The sequence below is a fragment of the Cricetulus griseus genome, chromosome 4 (genome assembly GCF_003668045.3).
Source record: "Cricetulus griseus strain 17A/GY chromosome 4, alternate assembly CriGri-PICRH-1.0, whole genome shotgun sequence".
In the NCBI taxonomy this organism is placed as follows: Eukaryota; Metazoa; Chordata; class Mammalia; order Rodentia; family Cricetidae; genus Cricetulus; species Cricetulus griseus.
The window spans coordinates 203,381,344-203,398,359 of NC_048597.1; the positions used below are offsets into that span (position 1 = coordinate 203,381,344).

Consider the following 17,016-nt stretch of genomic DNA (forward strand, 5'->3'; position numbering starts at 1 on the left):
AGCTTAGACAGGATCTGAAACTTTTCACCTTCCTATACTTGCTTCAACTTAAACCTTTTCTCAGATGTTTAGAAACTCGGGTACAGTAGAGGGACATGTGTTTGATATTTGTGTTCTGTTGAAATTGTGGCTGGCATGAGTGATATTTTAGTGAATGCTATCTATCCAAAGCCTCCCCTATATTCTGGAGCACTAAGTGGGCCATCTATCTGATGGCAGGCATGAAATATTTATTGAAATAAGTGCTTCCTGCATCTTTGGAAAAGCACTAGACAGTGACCACAAATCCAACAGAAATCAGTGGGGAAAGGATGAACTGCTCAAAACTATGACCTTTCCCTGCAACGATTGGCTCTCCATATGACAGAAAGACAATTACTGAATCCCCATATCATGTTTGTAACATACACATTTCATGAGAAGTAATGACCTAGTTGTGGAATACAATGCAAAAATGGTGAAATTGGAGAGAAAATATAGTTACAGTCTGAGAATATGGAAAAATAATACTATCTCTATAATATAAAAATAACTCAATAAAAACTCAAATAATATAAAAATGCACACATTTCACAACATTAAAATCATGTAAGAGACTGTCAACAATGTCACAAAACAAATTGTTGATGGAGATAATAAGACTAGAAGAATTTATTTGAAATATAAGCAAGTAACCAAACAGAATTATAACCAGATTCTGCAAATATACTAATCAACAAGGAAACCCAAACTGGATAAAACATATGATCAAGAATTACCCTGAAGAAATATTGTAAAAGTTCAACAAGCAAAAAAAATATACTTATTTCATTAGTAATGGGAAACAAAATAAAGAATGTGATGTTTACTATTAATCAAATTGCCAACAAATTAGGAAATTATCAATTATAGTGTTGGCTAGAATGTAAGAAAATAGTCTAAGAATCCCCCGTGGGAGTCTAAATGGCTGTAAGCAGTAGTAACGTCTATAAAGAGACAGTCCATGTAGCGTATAGTTTAACAACAGTCCACCTCTAGAAAGGCTTTTGAGTGTATACAAAGACATAAGTACAAGAATATCTACACCAGTATTTTGTGTTGGTGGAAGATGGAAATCAATCTAACTGTCCATCAGAGAAGAAAATCTGGATCCAGACCTCCATACAATGTCCTAAGGCAGTTTAAGCAAATAGACAAGATCCATGTGTTTATTTGTATAGACAAATTTAAAAACCGAAGTCATGTCAAAGTCAGGACAAAAAAGGATATTCCATAAAGCCCTACAACATAGAAATGCACAGTACCAATTATTGTTTATGGACTCATCTTATGAATGAAAGAATATAGCTGAGGAAGGAAAGGACACTGACTTCTGGGTGTGCCTTGCTTCCTGGGTGAGATGAAGATGGGCTTCAACCAGGCAACACCTCATTTAAATTTCCCAAAATTTAGGGCTATTTACATGCCTACCATCTTAGCACTTGGAAGGTTGACATAGGAGTCTTGCTGCAAATTTGAGACCAACCTGGCTTACATAGTGAGTATCAAACTAGCCAGGGCTATATAGCCCTATCTAAACGATCACCACCCCCATAAAGAATCTCAAAGTAAAATTAAGAGCATAAATAAAGGATAATGGTTTCTAGTTTACAAGTTTCAAGCCCAGTGCTGCCCCCAAGTGGCTAGGACTTGACTTGTATGCCTTGGTTGCTCCAGAGTTTAATTTTAGGTCAGGGATTCTAATGCTTTTTTTAATCAGAGGGACATTTTGTTTAATAAAGGCAACACAGTCTCAGAGAGTACAGAACAGGCAAAGTCAAACTGCTTAGACAGGAAGGGAAGCTGGGTCCAGGTTGGAAGGGAGGCTGGGCCCTAGCAGGAAGTTAGGCTGAGCCCCAGTAGATGCTGGGCAGTCACAGGACAAGCACCCTACTCCCATTGCTTCCTATGTAACGTAGCTCCTGTACAGACCCTCAAGCCCTGTGTCCGTCAACACTAGCCTATGTAAAGCACATCCTAACTCTCTGACAAGTGCTTGGTACATTTAAGATTTAAAGATTCTGCATAAAAATCTGGAGACATGGAAGAGTATTTTCCACATGAATAGTCATCATTTAATGTGGCCAGTCATAGTCTTAATGCCCAAGTAAGATTTCACTGATTTAGAGGCGGTCGCTCATCGTTCATTTGTGCTATTGCTTTTATCACTTATTTCACTCCCCAAGCTCATTCAACATCTTAATTTTGCTTTACTCCTCTATCCAGCTCCCATTTTCCTCTTTCTTTCCTGCTCATCATCTTTGTCCCTTTATTCCCCCCACAACACACACACACACACACACACACACACACACACACACCTTCTCCTTCCTTTATATCTAGTCGCTATTTTCCAGGTCCCTAAAGACAACCACTCCCTGAGAGAGGGTCCCGGAGCCCACTGCACCCTCTTTCTCAGTACACACTTCTTCCATAACCCGTGTACCCACATCTGCCTTGAAGTCAACCTGAAAGGATCAGCATATAGTTCCAGACCATTTGATCCTGATCCTCAGATCGAAGTTTCAGTATCTGGGTATGGTGGGGGGAATCGGTCCCTTCCCAACCCATCTCAGAGACCCACCCTGAGCAAAACACAGTTTAGTTTGAAAGTCTGCATTCTTGCCCCTGTCTGAAGTGATTGAATTTCACATACGCAGTGAATAGCTGGGGAAAATGTGTCCCAGATGTGGTGCTAAGAAATTATTCTGAGAACGAGGTTAAGTACACAAAGCCCCAGCCTCGCTGAGCATCTGTCACTGATGCTGGCTGGCACCTGCATCCAACAGCAGCAACTTTCTGGAGCTCTTTATTCGGCTCTTCTGCAGCTGAGCTCTTAGTCTCTCTGTCGGCCATCTGTGTCTGTCTGTCTCTGTCTTTCTTTGTGTGTGTGTCTCTATCTCTGTCTGTCTGTCTCTTTCTCTGTCTCTGTCTCTGTTTGTGTCTCCGTCTCTGTCTGTCTGTCTTTCTCTATTTCTGACTCTCTCTGTCTCTCTCTTCCCAGCCTCTACCCTCTTCTCTTTTCCATGACACTCACTCCCCAGAGACCCTGCTTCACTCCAGTGATTATGGAGTGTTTCTCCTTGGCATTGACCTTTCCATCAAGTACACTTCTCCAAGTGTTTCGGACAGTCAGAGTCAGTGTGCTGAAGCTCACAAGGCCTCGGGGGTCCTGACCCTCTTACCTGCAACGAGTCAGTGGCTCCCCGGGCACATTCTCTGTCACTCATACAGGTGTAAAAACTTAGGTCTCCTCTTTCGTTTTTACCTCTCTATTTCAACCCTAAGCCCTGCTAATCCTCCCTGCCATATGTCTGGTTTATTTTAAGCAAATCCTTGTTGAGTGAATAGCTGTGTCCTGGGTTTGTTTCTTCTCATTCTGTCACAGCCACCTCCTTTAGCACCTTGTGCTGGCTTTGGTAACTGCAGCCTGACAGTGTCTTCCTTCTACCCAGCTCAGCTTTGATGTCTGCAAACTAATCTCAAAGGACTTATCTTTCAAAAGAAATAAAACAACAACAACAACAAAAAACACACTTTATTCTTCGAATAGGTGAGCCAGTCACATGACTCAGCATTGAAAAGATTCAAAAGTGTATGTGGGGATGTTGGTGCACCATTCAGTGTCATTCCTGTTGACCTCATTGTGCAGCCAATAGAGAAGTAGATGGGAAGTGGGAAGGGTGGAGAGATGGAGTGTGAGGTTAGTAAGGAGAGATTCAGGGACAGAGTGGGTAGAGAGAACAGCAAAGATGGGGGACCCACTTGAAAGGAGTATTTATTACTTCTCTCTGACTCAGTTGGTTAGAATTCAGACATAGACCCCACTGGACAGCAAGGAAACAGAGGAAACAGTCTACATACCTAGCCAGGACAAAAAGGAAATCGCATGTGTGAGTCCTGGGCAGTGTCAGCTCCATGTACTGGACAAGACAAGACATACAGCTCTGCCCCTTGTCCTTTCTAGTTGACAGATGGCAGAAAGCAACTTTATCCACTTATAGGCTACTTCCTTAGCTTTTCTAAGCATTTATAGTCCCATCAAATCTCAGCTGCAGATTATATCACAGTGGACTAAATCAGGCCATGGTTCATCCTGCCATCTTCTATGCTCTGTGGGGTTGCCTTTCATGCAAGTCTATTTGCATGAGAGAAAAAAAATCCTCAGGTTAGATGCTGCCAAATCAAGTAGTATAGACAGTATTTTCATAGCCATTGTCAAATTATGCAAGTTCGTATTCCCAATAGCCATTTAGTGTTTGATTCTGTTTATAAAAATGTCCTGACTTTTCTTCATCTTTGAATGAATAGAGTTCAAATTCATTACCAGGATTTGAGAGAGACTTAGTCTAGGCTGGTATGGACCCACTGAGCCTCCCCTCCCCACCCCTCTACCTTGTTTGCTTCTGTTCTATGGCCTCCTGTCTCCAACCCCTAGCCCATTAGCACTTAGATTCAGATCCCTAATAGTCAGAATTCTCCAAATTCATCAACCCTCTGAAGCCACCAGTTTGTAGACACTGTCCTACTCAAAGTGCTAATGAGGCAATGGGATTCAGAGAAGTTGAGTAGGGCAACTATGGTAACCTGATTAGTGTCATGGCATAGTCTCGTTAAGTATTTTGAGTCCCCCCTTTCTCTCATTTCTGTAGTTCAAACCAAAGTTAAGCTGGGATGGAAGAAAGAACAAGCATATCCAAGAGCCACTACCAGATGTGTCCTGTGACTATGTGTCCCAGGTCATCTGAGTTTCCTTTAAAGTCTCCTGCTTACATTAAAAATGCTTGCAGATCATGCTTCTACTTTAAAATATATTTTCACTTATTTTAGTCTTTAAAAATATTTTAAGTTACTTGCTACCAGCTATAACTGAACTCCCAGAAGCTACTTGCTTCCCCTGGCTGGTGACTGAGCATGGTTCTGCATGTAGATGGTCCATGGATAGACTCTCATCCGTAGTTCAAATCCCAGCTCATCCACCGTTTGGATACAAAGACTCACCACAGGTCAGACATCTCAGAGCGTTGTCTCTGTGCTAGAGAACTCCAAATTACATTTTACCTCACAGTCTTGTGTGGCATGTATACAGTTTGTGTATAGTCTTCCTGGAATCAATCTGTCACACAATGTACCTTCATATTCCTAATAACAAGAGGCTTGCTAAATTTCCAATGGCTAAAACATTGGAGACGACTGAACATGCCATTTTGCTAGCTGTTTTTACTTGTCCAAAGGAACCAACTATTCTCCAAATAACAAAAGCCTGTTTCTTAGTCCCAGATCTTTCTTATTTATATGAAGTTAGTTCCCTTGGGAAGTATGCATTTAGTTGACTCATACATATACATTCAATTCCCAGTGATATCCCTGTCATGTTGACTGGCACTGGGCATGCCATTAATTTCTTCTTCTGTCTTTGGAAAATAGGGATAATTGCATTTGCCAGCTACCACTCAGGAATGTTGTCAGATATGATGAAATACTGTTTTTAAAACAAGTCTTTGAAAGGACTAGTCCACATCAATCATGGTCCTTCGCCAGTTTGGTTACTTTAGTGCTTATTTACTTAGTAGGTCAGTAGAACACTGGTATTTCTTCCCAGACAAGTCATATTGAGTCATTGCATGCTCAAGCCCAAATATAGTTTCATATTTATAACCTTCTGAAGCTTCGAGGATTAAGCTTGGAATTGTCTTTCCACTCTTGGAAATTTTCTAGTTGGTCATCTCTGGGATCATCTGTGTGGGCCGTTTCTAGTCAAATACTGGTACATATGAAAAATGGCATTTCAAATATACTCCACTATTGTGAACTTGCTGAAATTTACTGTCCTCTTAATACCTTTAAGATTTAATTCTGATGCTTAAAAATCTGTTTTCTTAAAACATAGATAATGCATGCCCCTCAGAGTCTCTGGTCTGTTGTTTTAAATCATCAGCATCTTGAAGAATGAAACATGATGTCTGCAAACTTACGAGGTGTGAATATGGGATAACTGTGTGAATGCTAATGTGCTATCTGATTGCCACTAGCCACCAGTGTTAGAGGTACAAATTCAATGCTTCAGGTCAAGAGCTCAGCAAGACATGTTTCTGGGTCACATAAAGTTGTGATGGGCAGGGTCTGATCTGTAATTTGTGACTTGAGAGATGTACGCAAATCCTTTGTCTGGGGCATTTCGGCTCTCTGCTCTTCTTCACTCTCTATTAAGGGGACTCCCTCCCCACCCCTGCCTCCGGAATTTTAATTTAAAAGATGAATAGTTCAGGCCTTACAACTGCCTCCCTACCAAGGCCAGGATCGGAGCACAAGTCTGAGGGGAAATGACACGTGGGATTTCCAATGGAGGCTGGGACAGTGGCAAACCCAGCCGTTTCTGAGAAATCGCCTGAATTGGAGTCACTCCCAGAACTCTGATTTAGCAGCGACTAAGCCTAGAGCTAGGCTGAAAGGAACACAAATCTGTTTGTATACACAAATAAATCCCCCTGTGCTGCGTGCCACTCTCAGCCTGCCAGCTTCATCTGGCTGCTCCAGAAACTGTAATCCAGTGGTGCGTTGGTAATCCCGTGTGCGGGGAGTGGGCTATTCTGATTATTGAGAAGTCCTGCTTCCGCAGCTAGCCGGGTTTCTGCAGGAAAGCTCCAGAGACGCGGGTTTTCCTGTGAGGAGGTCGTGCCACCAAGCTTCCACCTTCCAGATGTTCGCAGCTGTATGCTCATCCCTCCAGCTTCAGCGATGCCCCTCTGTTTGGAGCCACTCACAGCTGCCCCGCAGATGAGGAGCAATGGATGGCTGTAGCTGACTGTCTCAGAAGAGTCAGCCTTACAATCTCTACCCACCCTTCACACGGATGTGGAACGGTCAGAAAATCCTGAAAACAGAGGAGTTCTGTTGTTGTTGTTTTAGTGTAGAAGTAATCTTCCCCAGGAGAGAGTATACCTGCTTGTCTGGTAACAAATGGTCAGTCCTGAAAACATACATAACAAGTAACAATAAACAGACTGATTTTATTTAGAATATATATGTAAGTGCATATGTTCATACAATAACAATTAATGAAAAAAAAAGGCCATGAACTTGAAAGAAAGCAGGGAAGAGTATATGGGAGGCCTGAAAGGGAAGGGAGAAATGTAGTTTTATTTGTTATTTGTTTTTATATTTTAAATAGTTATAAACATACTTATATGTGTGTTTTATATAAAATACGTTTATAAATTATCTTATGTTTTTGTATTTGTAATTATATTTGTTATTACATTTGTTTATTTAGTGTGTATGTGTGTGAACATATGTCAGGGCACACAAGAGAAAAATCAAGGGCCAACTGCGGGAGTCTGTTTTCTACTTGTATCATGAGCATCCCAAATATTGAACTCAGGTAATCAGGCTTTGCCAAAGACACCTTTACTCACTATGCCAGATAGTTTTATGTCAACTCAACACAAGCTATAGGTATCTGAGAGAACAGAAGCTCAATTAAGAAAATGCCTCCAAAGAATTAGGTTGTTAGAGTACTTTCTTAATTAATGATTGATGGGGGAGGATCCAGCCCATTGTGTATAGTGCTATTCCTTGGCTAGCGGCCCTGGGATCTACAAGAAAGCAGGCTGAGCAAACCATGAGGAGCAAGCCAGTAAACAGCAGCCCTTCATGGCTTCTGCATCAGCTCCTGTCTCAAGGTTCCTGCTCTGTTTGAGTTCCTATTCTGACTTCCTTTGATGATGAACAATGATGTGGAAGCATAAACCAAATAAAACTTTTCCTCCCCAAATTGCTTTTGGTCATGATAACCCTAAGAAACCCACCAAGCCTTCTTACAGGCCCATTACTTGAAAACTCTTAACCACAGATTTTATTTTATTTTATTATTAATGAACACTTACAAACTGTTGTTTTCCAAGTAAATTTGTAGGGCTTTACAGGTGACATCACTTCTAACTACCTTATTTGTATACAACATATTATTGTGTTTGTTGTACAATAAAGAAATCAAAGCACCAGGAGGGTTTACAGCCACCCAGGACAAGGAGATGAGATTTGGAACTAGCCAGCATGGCTCTTAGGTTCCACACTCTTAAAACTATCCTAGGTAACAGAGATAATGAGGATTCTAGATCATAAGGGGCTTTGGGTTGAAGTGGGTGACTTACTGCCTTGGTTTTCATATATGAAAGCCAGAAGTTTGAAAACTAAAATAATGAAATTATAACATTACTGTTGTAGAGTCGTTTTACAGAATTTCTAAAGCAAAGGGAAGATGTCATAAGAACCGAGAATGAAGTATAAAGCACAAACCCTGTTAGAACTGGCTGAGTTTTTTAAAAAAAATAATGGGTATCTTGTTTTATGCATTGTGTGAACATCGCCAACTTTACTCTATGGAAATTGGTGCCTTCAGAGCAACTGTTTTGAGTGAGTCAATACACAAAACAAGATGATGAGTTTAACTGTTTCCACATAGTGTGAGGTATCTCTCTCTCTCTCTCTCTCTCTCTCTCTCTCTCTCTCTCTCTCTCTCTCTCTCTTTCTCTCTCTCTCTCTCTCTGTCTTCCTTACCAACTGTTTGTAAACTTTTTATCCTGCTTCCCAGCACATCCAGAAGACAGTCTCTTTTCCCCAGCACCAGCCTTGGATTCTGCAGCTGTCACCAACTGCAGCTATTAAAGCAACTATTCTCAAACTGAGGGTCACAACCCCTTTAAAGATTGAACAACATTTTCAAAGGAGTTACATATCAAATATTTACATTATGACTCATATCAGTAACAAAATTACAGTTATAAAGCAGCAATGAAATAATTTTTGGTTGGGTAACCTCAACACCAGGCACTGTTTTGAAGGGTCACAGCACTGGGAAGGTGGAGAGCCACTGTCCTAAAGCATTAGGTGATCTCTATCGCATCTGTGTTCCAACTTTCTCCTGGGGCTGTTTCTATCCAGATCCCCACAGGTCTCACCTTGCATTTCTTTGGTCTCCTTAGCCACACTCCCACTTGGCTTGCTTAGCCTAACCACTCCAGTCTTGGCATTCTGCTCCCTGCCTTAGATCTCTGCAAGTGTTGTCCTGACTTCCTTCAATAATGAACAGTGTAAGTCAAATAAAATCCCTGGTACCCCAAGTTGCTTTAGTCATGACATTTCATCACAATAGTGATAACCCTTACTAGGACAATGTACCTTGGGGCTCTGGTGGAAGCCAGGGGCATAGATGACCTGCATAGATGCTAACTGGTACAGGAGTATTTCCGTACTTAATGTGTGCCTTGCTGGGCTTGTGAGGCAAGGCCAACCTTAGCAGTTCCTACTCACTCCACCTTCCCCACCTAAATATTAATTAGATGAGCAGAGTTGAAACTGAGCATGGAGAGGGGAGAAGAGAAGATCTCTTGCTGTCCCAAAGTGAAAGCCTTCGAGTCCTAGAGAGTCTCCATTGAATGTTCTCTGTTGTCTCTCACTTGTGATGAGGTCAAGTGTGTCTCATTCCCCTTTAACAGGTTTGACTCTCAGAGGTAATACACTTTTCTTTTCAATTGAGTAAATATGTATTGAGCCATGGTCTAGGCACAGGGAGGGACTGAGTTGAGCTAGAATTTATTAGGCATCACTGTGATGCTTGATTTAATGGAAAAAAAAAAACAGGGCATCACTCAGAATATGTCAGAAACCATGATATCAGGAGGTAGGTGCCAAGGGCTATGAACACATAGAGAAGAGGCAGCCTGGGTGGAGAGGTTGGACAGATCTACAGTAAAGCCACTTCTGGGATCCATTTCTGGGATCTGCCTCAGAGAGGGGTGAGGGGAAAGGCAACAAGAGGGAGATTGCAGATTATGGTGTGAAATATATGCATCTGAGGGATTTGGATGAGCATCCAAATTGGATGAGTAGGTCTTAGGGATGAAATGTGTGTGGTGTGGTGTGTGTGTGTGTGTGTGTGTGTGTGTGTGTGAGAGAGAGAGAGAGAGAGAGAGAGAGAGAGAGAGAGAGAGAGAGATGAGGATTAGTGTAGGATGGTTTTAGAAAGCAAATGAACTCTTTGCAAATTGTCAAGTGCACAGCAGATATTGGACTCAAGAATTCTCATACATTTTGGCTAAGTTAATTTTAACACAAGTAAAAAGCAATGTATAAATGCTAGAAAAAGCAATGTATAAATGCTAGAAAATGCGTTTTCATTTTCACATGTGTTTTCATCAGTTTGGAAATATATTTTAAACTTTGGAGGAGGATAAAGTAGAGGAAATGAAGACCAAGTATCTAATTTATTTTATTTTGGAAACACTTTAAATCTTTTGTCAACAGCTAAAACTTGAGCATTACAGCTTTTTGACCAATAAAAAGTGAAACATAATTAAAAACACACTTGAGCTATGAAGAATAGTACATGGTAATGCCTACCCTATAATTCCAGTACTAGAGAGGCTGAGGCAGGAGAATTGTGAGTTCAAGGTTATTCTAGACCATGTAGTGAAAACTAGAATAATAAAATAAAATTAGGAATGACTAATCAACTTAAAAGAAAGTTTTCCTTCCTAGAGAAATTTCATTGATACTTATTTGCTGTTATTGTTAGCAACAGGATGAAAAAATACACATTTTAGATTTAAATATAAATACATGATAGTGTATTTATAAATTTCTAATTTTATATTTTCTTACCTTGATTTTTCTTATTTTTTATAGCACATCAATATAACCTTCATATAACCTTGGAAAACATGCTATACCTGTTTTGTAAACACATGTCTAACTTTATGTTTGTCTTTCTTTGGCAGATGACATTTGATCCAGAAATCTTCTTCAACGTTTTACTGCCTCCCATTATATTCCATGCAGGATACAGTCTGAAGAAGGTAAACCTAAAGAGTGAACCCCTCTTTTATTATTAAGTAGAGAATTTTGCCAACATTTATGAAAAGTAGTTATATTTTACGAGATTTCCAATTCAGTAACAGCAGCACTGTGTAGATCATGCAATAAATATTCAACCCTGACATTCTTGGAATTCTTTTAAATCTATCAAACCTGTACCAAGGGCTTTAGCCACACCTAGTCAATGAGCACCGTGGCTTGTCTATAGATACACTGCCAATGCAACATGTACATTAGATACTAAAGTCTTAGCACTTTCAAAAAGAATGTGAATCATCTCAATATTGTTTTATAATGACTTCATAAAGAAACTGTAGCATTAGGAATATACTGTGTTAAACAAAACATTAACAAACTCCATTTCACCTTTTAAAAGCTAATTTAATATGGTCCTCTAGGAGACCTGTAAATGACATATGTGGCCCGTGTGACTTGCCCATTGAACAGTATTTTTCTAGATGACTGTGCCCCAAGCGCTCACATACTGGTTCACACTGAGTTTATCACCAGGGAGTAAAGTCAGAAAGACTGTGGTTGTCCACAGAGAGAGCCACGGGTTTTCAGTCACTGAGCCTGTGTTGGGCACAGGCTCCATGTCACAGGTTAGGCATTCTCTTAGGTGCCACAGACCAGAGCAGAGGGAACATGATGCTCTTCTGCTGTCTAGCCACCACCTTGGAGACTTCCAGGGCTCACCTCTGTCTCCCTTTGGCCTGCCATATCCAGCAGCTAGGCAGCTTCTTCATAACAGACCTTTTGTTGTTGTTGTTTGGGTTTTGAGTTTTGGGTTTTGTTGTTTTGTTTTGTGGACTCCAGGCTCCCTCTGGCTGTCAGTGCTGGTTGTTCAGTTCTCACTAACAGTCTGAAAGGCAGTGTTATTAAGCAAGAATTTGAAAGGATTCAGGTTAGATTTTTTGGGGTCATCCTTCCTCATACCCTACCTCAGTAGTAGGCATCATTTCATATTTGAGTCATAGAGTATCTATTTACATAGGATTTTAATGTATGACTGCATCACATTCTGAAGATTTGTGACGGAGAGAACTCAGACTATCCTATGAATATTTCATGAGTATTCTTCAGTTAAATCACTGGGAATAGTATTTTGAAAGGCAAAGGTGTTACGTCTACAAAACCCTTCTTGACAACTGTGTCTGATTAAGTAATTGTCCCAGAGCCCCATCCACTCACGGCCCAGCCTGTTCCATCTTCGGGGGTTTAGAGGGTTCCGTAGATCATCTTTCCCCTGTCATCATCCAGACTTTTTTCATTGCTTTTCTTTTCTACTTATTCTTTGTAGAGAAATCACTTACTCAGCTTCACACCCAGGTGAAATAAATCCAGGATGAGGCTTCAAGAAGATTTGCTTAAATAATGAGTGAAGGGGAGGCTGTGAGTGGCCAGGCTTATATTTCCTGTTTCAGTAAGAACTGCAGATGTACTCTATGAAATATTTTCTGTTTCTCCCCAGAGACACTTCTTTCAAAACCTGGGATCCATTTTAACATACGCCTTCTTGGGAACAGCCATCTCCTGTGTGGTCATAGGGTAAGTGACCTTCAGAGTCTGATCTCTGAGTGACTGGAGGGCAGCAATCTGGGACAGGATCCCAGACTCCTGAACTGTTACTTCTTTGGCCAAGTGTGTGTGTGTGTGTGTGTGTGTGTGTGTGTGTGTGTGTTTTCTATGCATCACATTTGAGTTAGTTGCACTCAATTTGTGTTTTAACTATTCTACAGCATTTCCATGCTGGGGATGTAACATATTAGGCAAGCCTCTTGCCACTGAGTGCCAGGACATCACAGACCCGGGACATCTTGTCTTCATAGACTTCTTCCAGCCCTGGTCTAACATTTCTATATGTTCTGAATAACATAAGGCTTCAGAGCAAAACAAACTGCTACTGGGTAGCTGCATTTTCTCTGTGAGTTTCTCCTTCTGAGTTAGGTGTGTGGACCACTTGGCCTGAGTTATTGGAAGCCAATCACATTCTTACTTAGGTTGAGTCATGTATATGATCTCAATGCTTTTTTTCCTCAACATCTTTGTAGGGCCTTACCTATATTTGACAGATAATATAACAGTAGCTGTATGCCAAGGGTTTTATTCAGAAGAAAAATTTATAAGTAAGAAGTTTGAAACAGATAACTTCAAATATCAGCAGAATCCTATACGGCTGTAGTGGCTTTGTGGTTGATGCACTGTAGAATGTGATCCTTTTTCTACCCTCAATATATTTATTGGTTATGCTTTTGGTCCAAAGTCTAACTGCAGCAGCTCTGTCACACAGCTCTCCAAAAAGCAAAATAAGGCCCAACATGGTGAAACTTGTCCAGTCTACTATGACATGAAAGCCCCAATGCAGAAAGATGTTCAGCTGCTGTGACTGTGATGGCTCATCCGTCTTAAACTGTGAGACACACCAACTCTACTTGTGAAGTTTTTAGTACCTGCAACATCTGTCATCACTCTAACCAACAATGTGATGCTGAGCATACCCACCAGTAATGCCTCCAGCCCTTCTTTTAGGAGTGTGTGCCAGCCAAAGCCGAGGAGTTGTCAGGGCTCTCTGCAAACCTGAAAGCAGAGAGTCTGTACTTAACACTTGTTTAATCAAAGTTAGAACCACAGAGCTATATAGTCTATGAAAATGTGTAGCATGGTTGAGGTGCTGAAGCAGCTAGAGATGTTAGTTTCTGAGAGTGAAAGCTTCTGTGAGTGAAAACTCATCACATCTAGACTCTTGAGTGGTCATTAAACTGCCTGTGACCTTATAGATACAGTGTGCCTGGTCCCTCCCAAAGTGTTCTGGGAGGCCTTCATGACCCATGTATGTGTGTGCAGAAGCTCAATATGTAAATTTTCAGACTGGTAAGAGCCTCAGTGATCTACATCATTAAACCTGCTCGTCTGAAGAGGAACTTGAAAAGCTAAGTAATTAGGTCAGTGTTATCATCAGTAAGAAACAGGGCCATGGTCAAGACGGAACTTGAAAGCTTAGCTCCTGACCCAGTAGAGTGTGCTATTGACTTTCCTCCACCCTCCAGACTCACAGAGGGCTCTCAGACATATGGCCTCATGAAAGTTATTTGTTGGTTCATAGCAAACAGCAGCTTTAGCAGTTTTGTATCATTAGGATCTGAATTGTATAATAGATAAAGTTCCAAGATGACTAGGTAGTACTTAATTATCGTATAATTAGTTTTCATTCATATCCTATTTCCTCTGTATATCTAATTTTAAGTATATTTACATATATTTGTATTTTATTCTTTTATTTCTTGAAAAAAAATCTCTATTCTTCCTTAAATCTGAAATAGTCCATAGAAAGTAAAAGGAACCATACATGATCTGCATGAAATGGCTTTTTCCAGAACATTTCAATTTAAGAGATATGGTGATTTTTCACTTATTGCAACTAAGAATTAATTTTGTGGGGGGAAGGGTCACTGTGTAGTCTAGGCCTGCAATCTACTTTGTAAAAACTCTGGCCTCACCCTTGTCACAATCCTCCAGCCTCCCAAGAGCTGAGATCCAGGTGTGTTTCACTGTATTTGGCTTCATTTAATGAATGCTACATGCATAACCAGAAATTTAAATAGCAACTTGAGGAAAAGTGTAGTTCTGGGAAAACCTTCAGAAAATGTTCTTTGTTTAAACTGTGAATACTAGGAGTCACAAAATCGTGCAGGCTGATTTATTTTTTGAGATGTTATACACAAGTACTTTATTTAATCTTTTATAAGTCTCTCCCTACTCCAACTCCCCCTGTGTCTCTGCATCTCCTTCTCAAGTTCATGACCTCTTCTTCTTTATTGTTTCACATATGTACATATGAATAGATAGATACAGACTGCTGAATCCATTTAGTGTTGTTTGTATGTCTATGTGTTTAGTAATGACCACCAGAGATTAGATAACTCTCAGAGACTTGTCCATGGAGAAGACTGAATCTCTTCCCCTAGAGTGGCCTGTGAGATTTCCCCCATTTGTGTTAGCATGCTAACTGGTGTTGTCATTGTATAGGGCTTATTTAAGTGACCATACTTTTGAGATTCTATGGCTGCGGCTTCTCATCATAAGACACAGTGGATGTCCTAGTCCTCTGGTTCTTGCAATCTTTCCACCCCATATTCTACCAACTTCCCTGAGCCTCAAGTGTATGCGTTGTGTTGGGCCTGTACACCCCACAGTTGATCTCTGTGTTTGGACAAGTTGTAGATTTCTGTAATGGCCTCCACCTGCTCCTTTGATAAGAAATGAGAACCACACTCATCTGCGGGTGTAAGATTAAGTATTTAGAATGCAGTTAGAAGTTGCACTAGTTTAGGAAGGTGGTGTAAGAAAGAGTAGATTCTTCTTTAAGGACAATGACATCCCCAGCCATGCCTAGTCAGCTAGGTTTACAGTAGTAGGCATTAATTCCATACTATTGAGCATGCATTAAGTATAATAAGAAAGTTGTTGGTTGTCCCAAGATAAAAGTGCCACTATTGCACCATTGGGACATCTTGCCATCCCAGTCACTGTTGTGGATCAAGACATTACAGATAGGTGGGCTACTGATTACTTTTCTCCCTTGGCATCTTGCATATCATTTTTTGGTACTATGAGAGCTATTTCTTAGGGAGAAGGTTTTCACATAAGATCCAGTAAAATGATTCAAGTCCTGTCCTGTGTCTGAAGTATGTGGAGTCCTTAGCAATAGAGACTTATGTTCATATTCTGGGAGGCAACAAAAAATAGTGTAATGCATGTATTATTTATGGGGTATCTCTTGGACTTCCTTGACTCAAAAGGAAGTTTCTCATGCCTAGGCTTGTGATTATTTTTGTTAGGTAGTCTATGATCTTGGAGGAGAGCATTATCACCCCAGGTAGCATAACTTCATTTAAACTCTGTGTGCGTGCATGCGTGTGTGTGTGTGTGTGTGTGTGTGTGTGTGTGTGTGTGTGTGTGTGTGTAGATTCCCATGTACCATGACACTCATGTGGACCTCAGAGAATAATATATGGATATCCATTCTTTTCTTCTACCATGTGACTTTCAGGGATGGAACGGAGGTTGATAGACTTGATGGTTTGATGACTTGATGGCTTGATGGTGAGCACCTTTATTCACTTAGTCATCTTGCTAGCCCAAGATGCTTTTATAAGAGCAATGAGACTGGTATTCTTCTTAATTTCCCTGTCAATGGAGAATTTAAGCCAACTGTGCAGTACTAAAAATATTTATAGAAAGAAGAACTAGCATTTTGAATTTGTCCTCTCATACCAGGTGCTGACATAAGCTTTTCATATGTGTTCTCTTATTTCATTGCAATGATAACCACATGAGATAACCACTGTCTGTCGTTACTTATGTTTATTGTACAAGGCTGCCAAGTTTGAGACTTTCTCAAGGCTACACAGTAACTAAATAGTAGTAAATGGTAGAGCCTACCAGACCCCAGAGTGCACACTCTCAGAACCCTCTTATCCTTCTAACACAACCCTTACAGTCCTGTTTTTTGCACTGAGTTACTGCACCTGCCCAATAAACTAGACCTTCAGTGATTTCAAGTTCATACATTTATCATTATAGCTAGTGATTATGAAATCTGGGTATTTGAGAAGTAGCTGTAATTATGATTGCATAGAGGAAATCGAACCTGCCTTCTCTCTCTAGAGGCAGCTAGAAGGAAGATAGATTATACTTCACTTCTTTAAGACTAGACACTTGATAATTCACCCAGCACAACCTGTATTTATAAATATGAGGTTATTTACATTATTCATGCCAACATTACTCAGGACTGATTTCCACATGGGAATCCTTAATGGTCACAGAATATTAAGATGTCCGACAGCCTTGTCTCTGAGGCACAATCCTGAACAGGGTTTCATGGGTGCTTGAGGCTGCCCTCTGAGTAGAAATGGCTGCTCTGCTCACCTGGGGACCTTTAGATCCCAGCAGCCCCCCAAATATTGACTCCTTATCCCTAAAGGAAGGGCACATCGGTCATTCAGAAGCTAAATGTGAAGTTGGCAGCTCAGAGGATGAAACCAAGACCATTCCATGTCCTTAAGCTCTAACCCTAGGAAGAGAACAAATTCAAGATGAGCCCTCAACTTGAGGAACAAG

General features: G+C 40.6%; 1 protein-coding gene across 1 annotated transcript in view; it reads left to right on the forward strand.

The window, feature by feature from the left end:
• Positions 1-17,016, forward strand: part of Slc9a9 (solute carrier family 9 member A9) — a 528,927-nt gene that overhangs the window by 28,377 nt on the left and 483,534 nt on the right. Inside the window, exons 3-4 of the mRNA XM_027410941.2 lie at positions 10,797-10,874; positions 12,365-12,441. Of these exons, the coding sequence (XP_027266742.1) occupies positions 10,797-10,874; positions 12,365-12,441 (155 nt within the window). The remainder of the gene's footprint in view (positions 1-10,796; positions 10,875-12,364; positions 12,442-17,016) is intronic.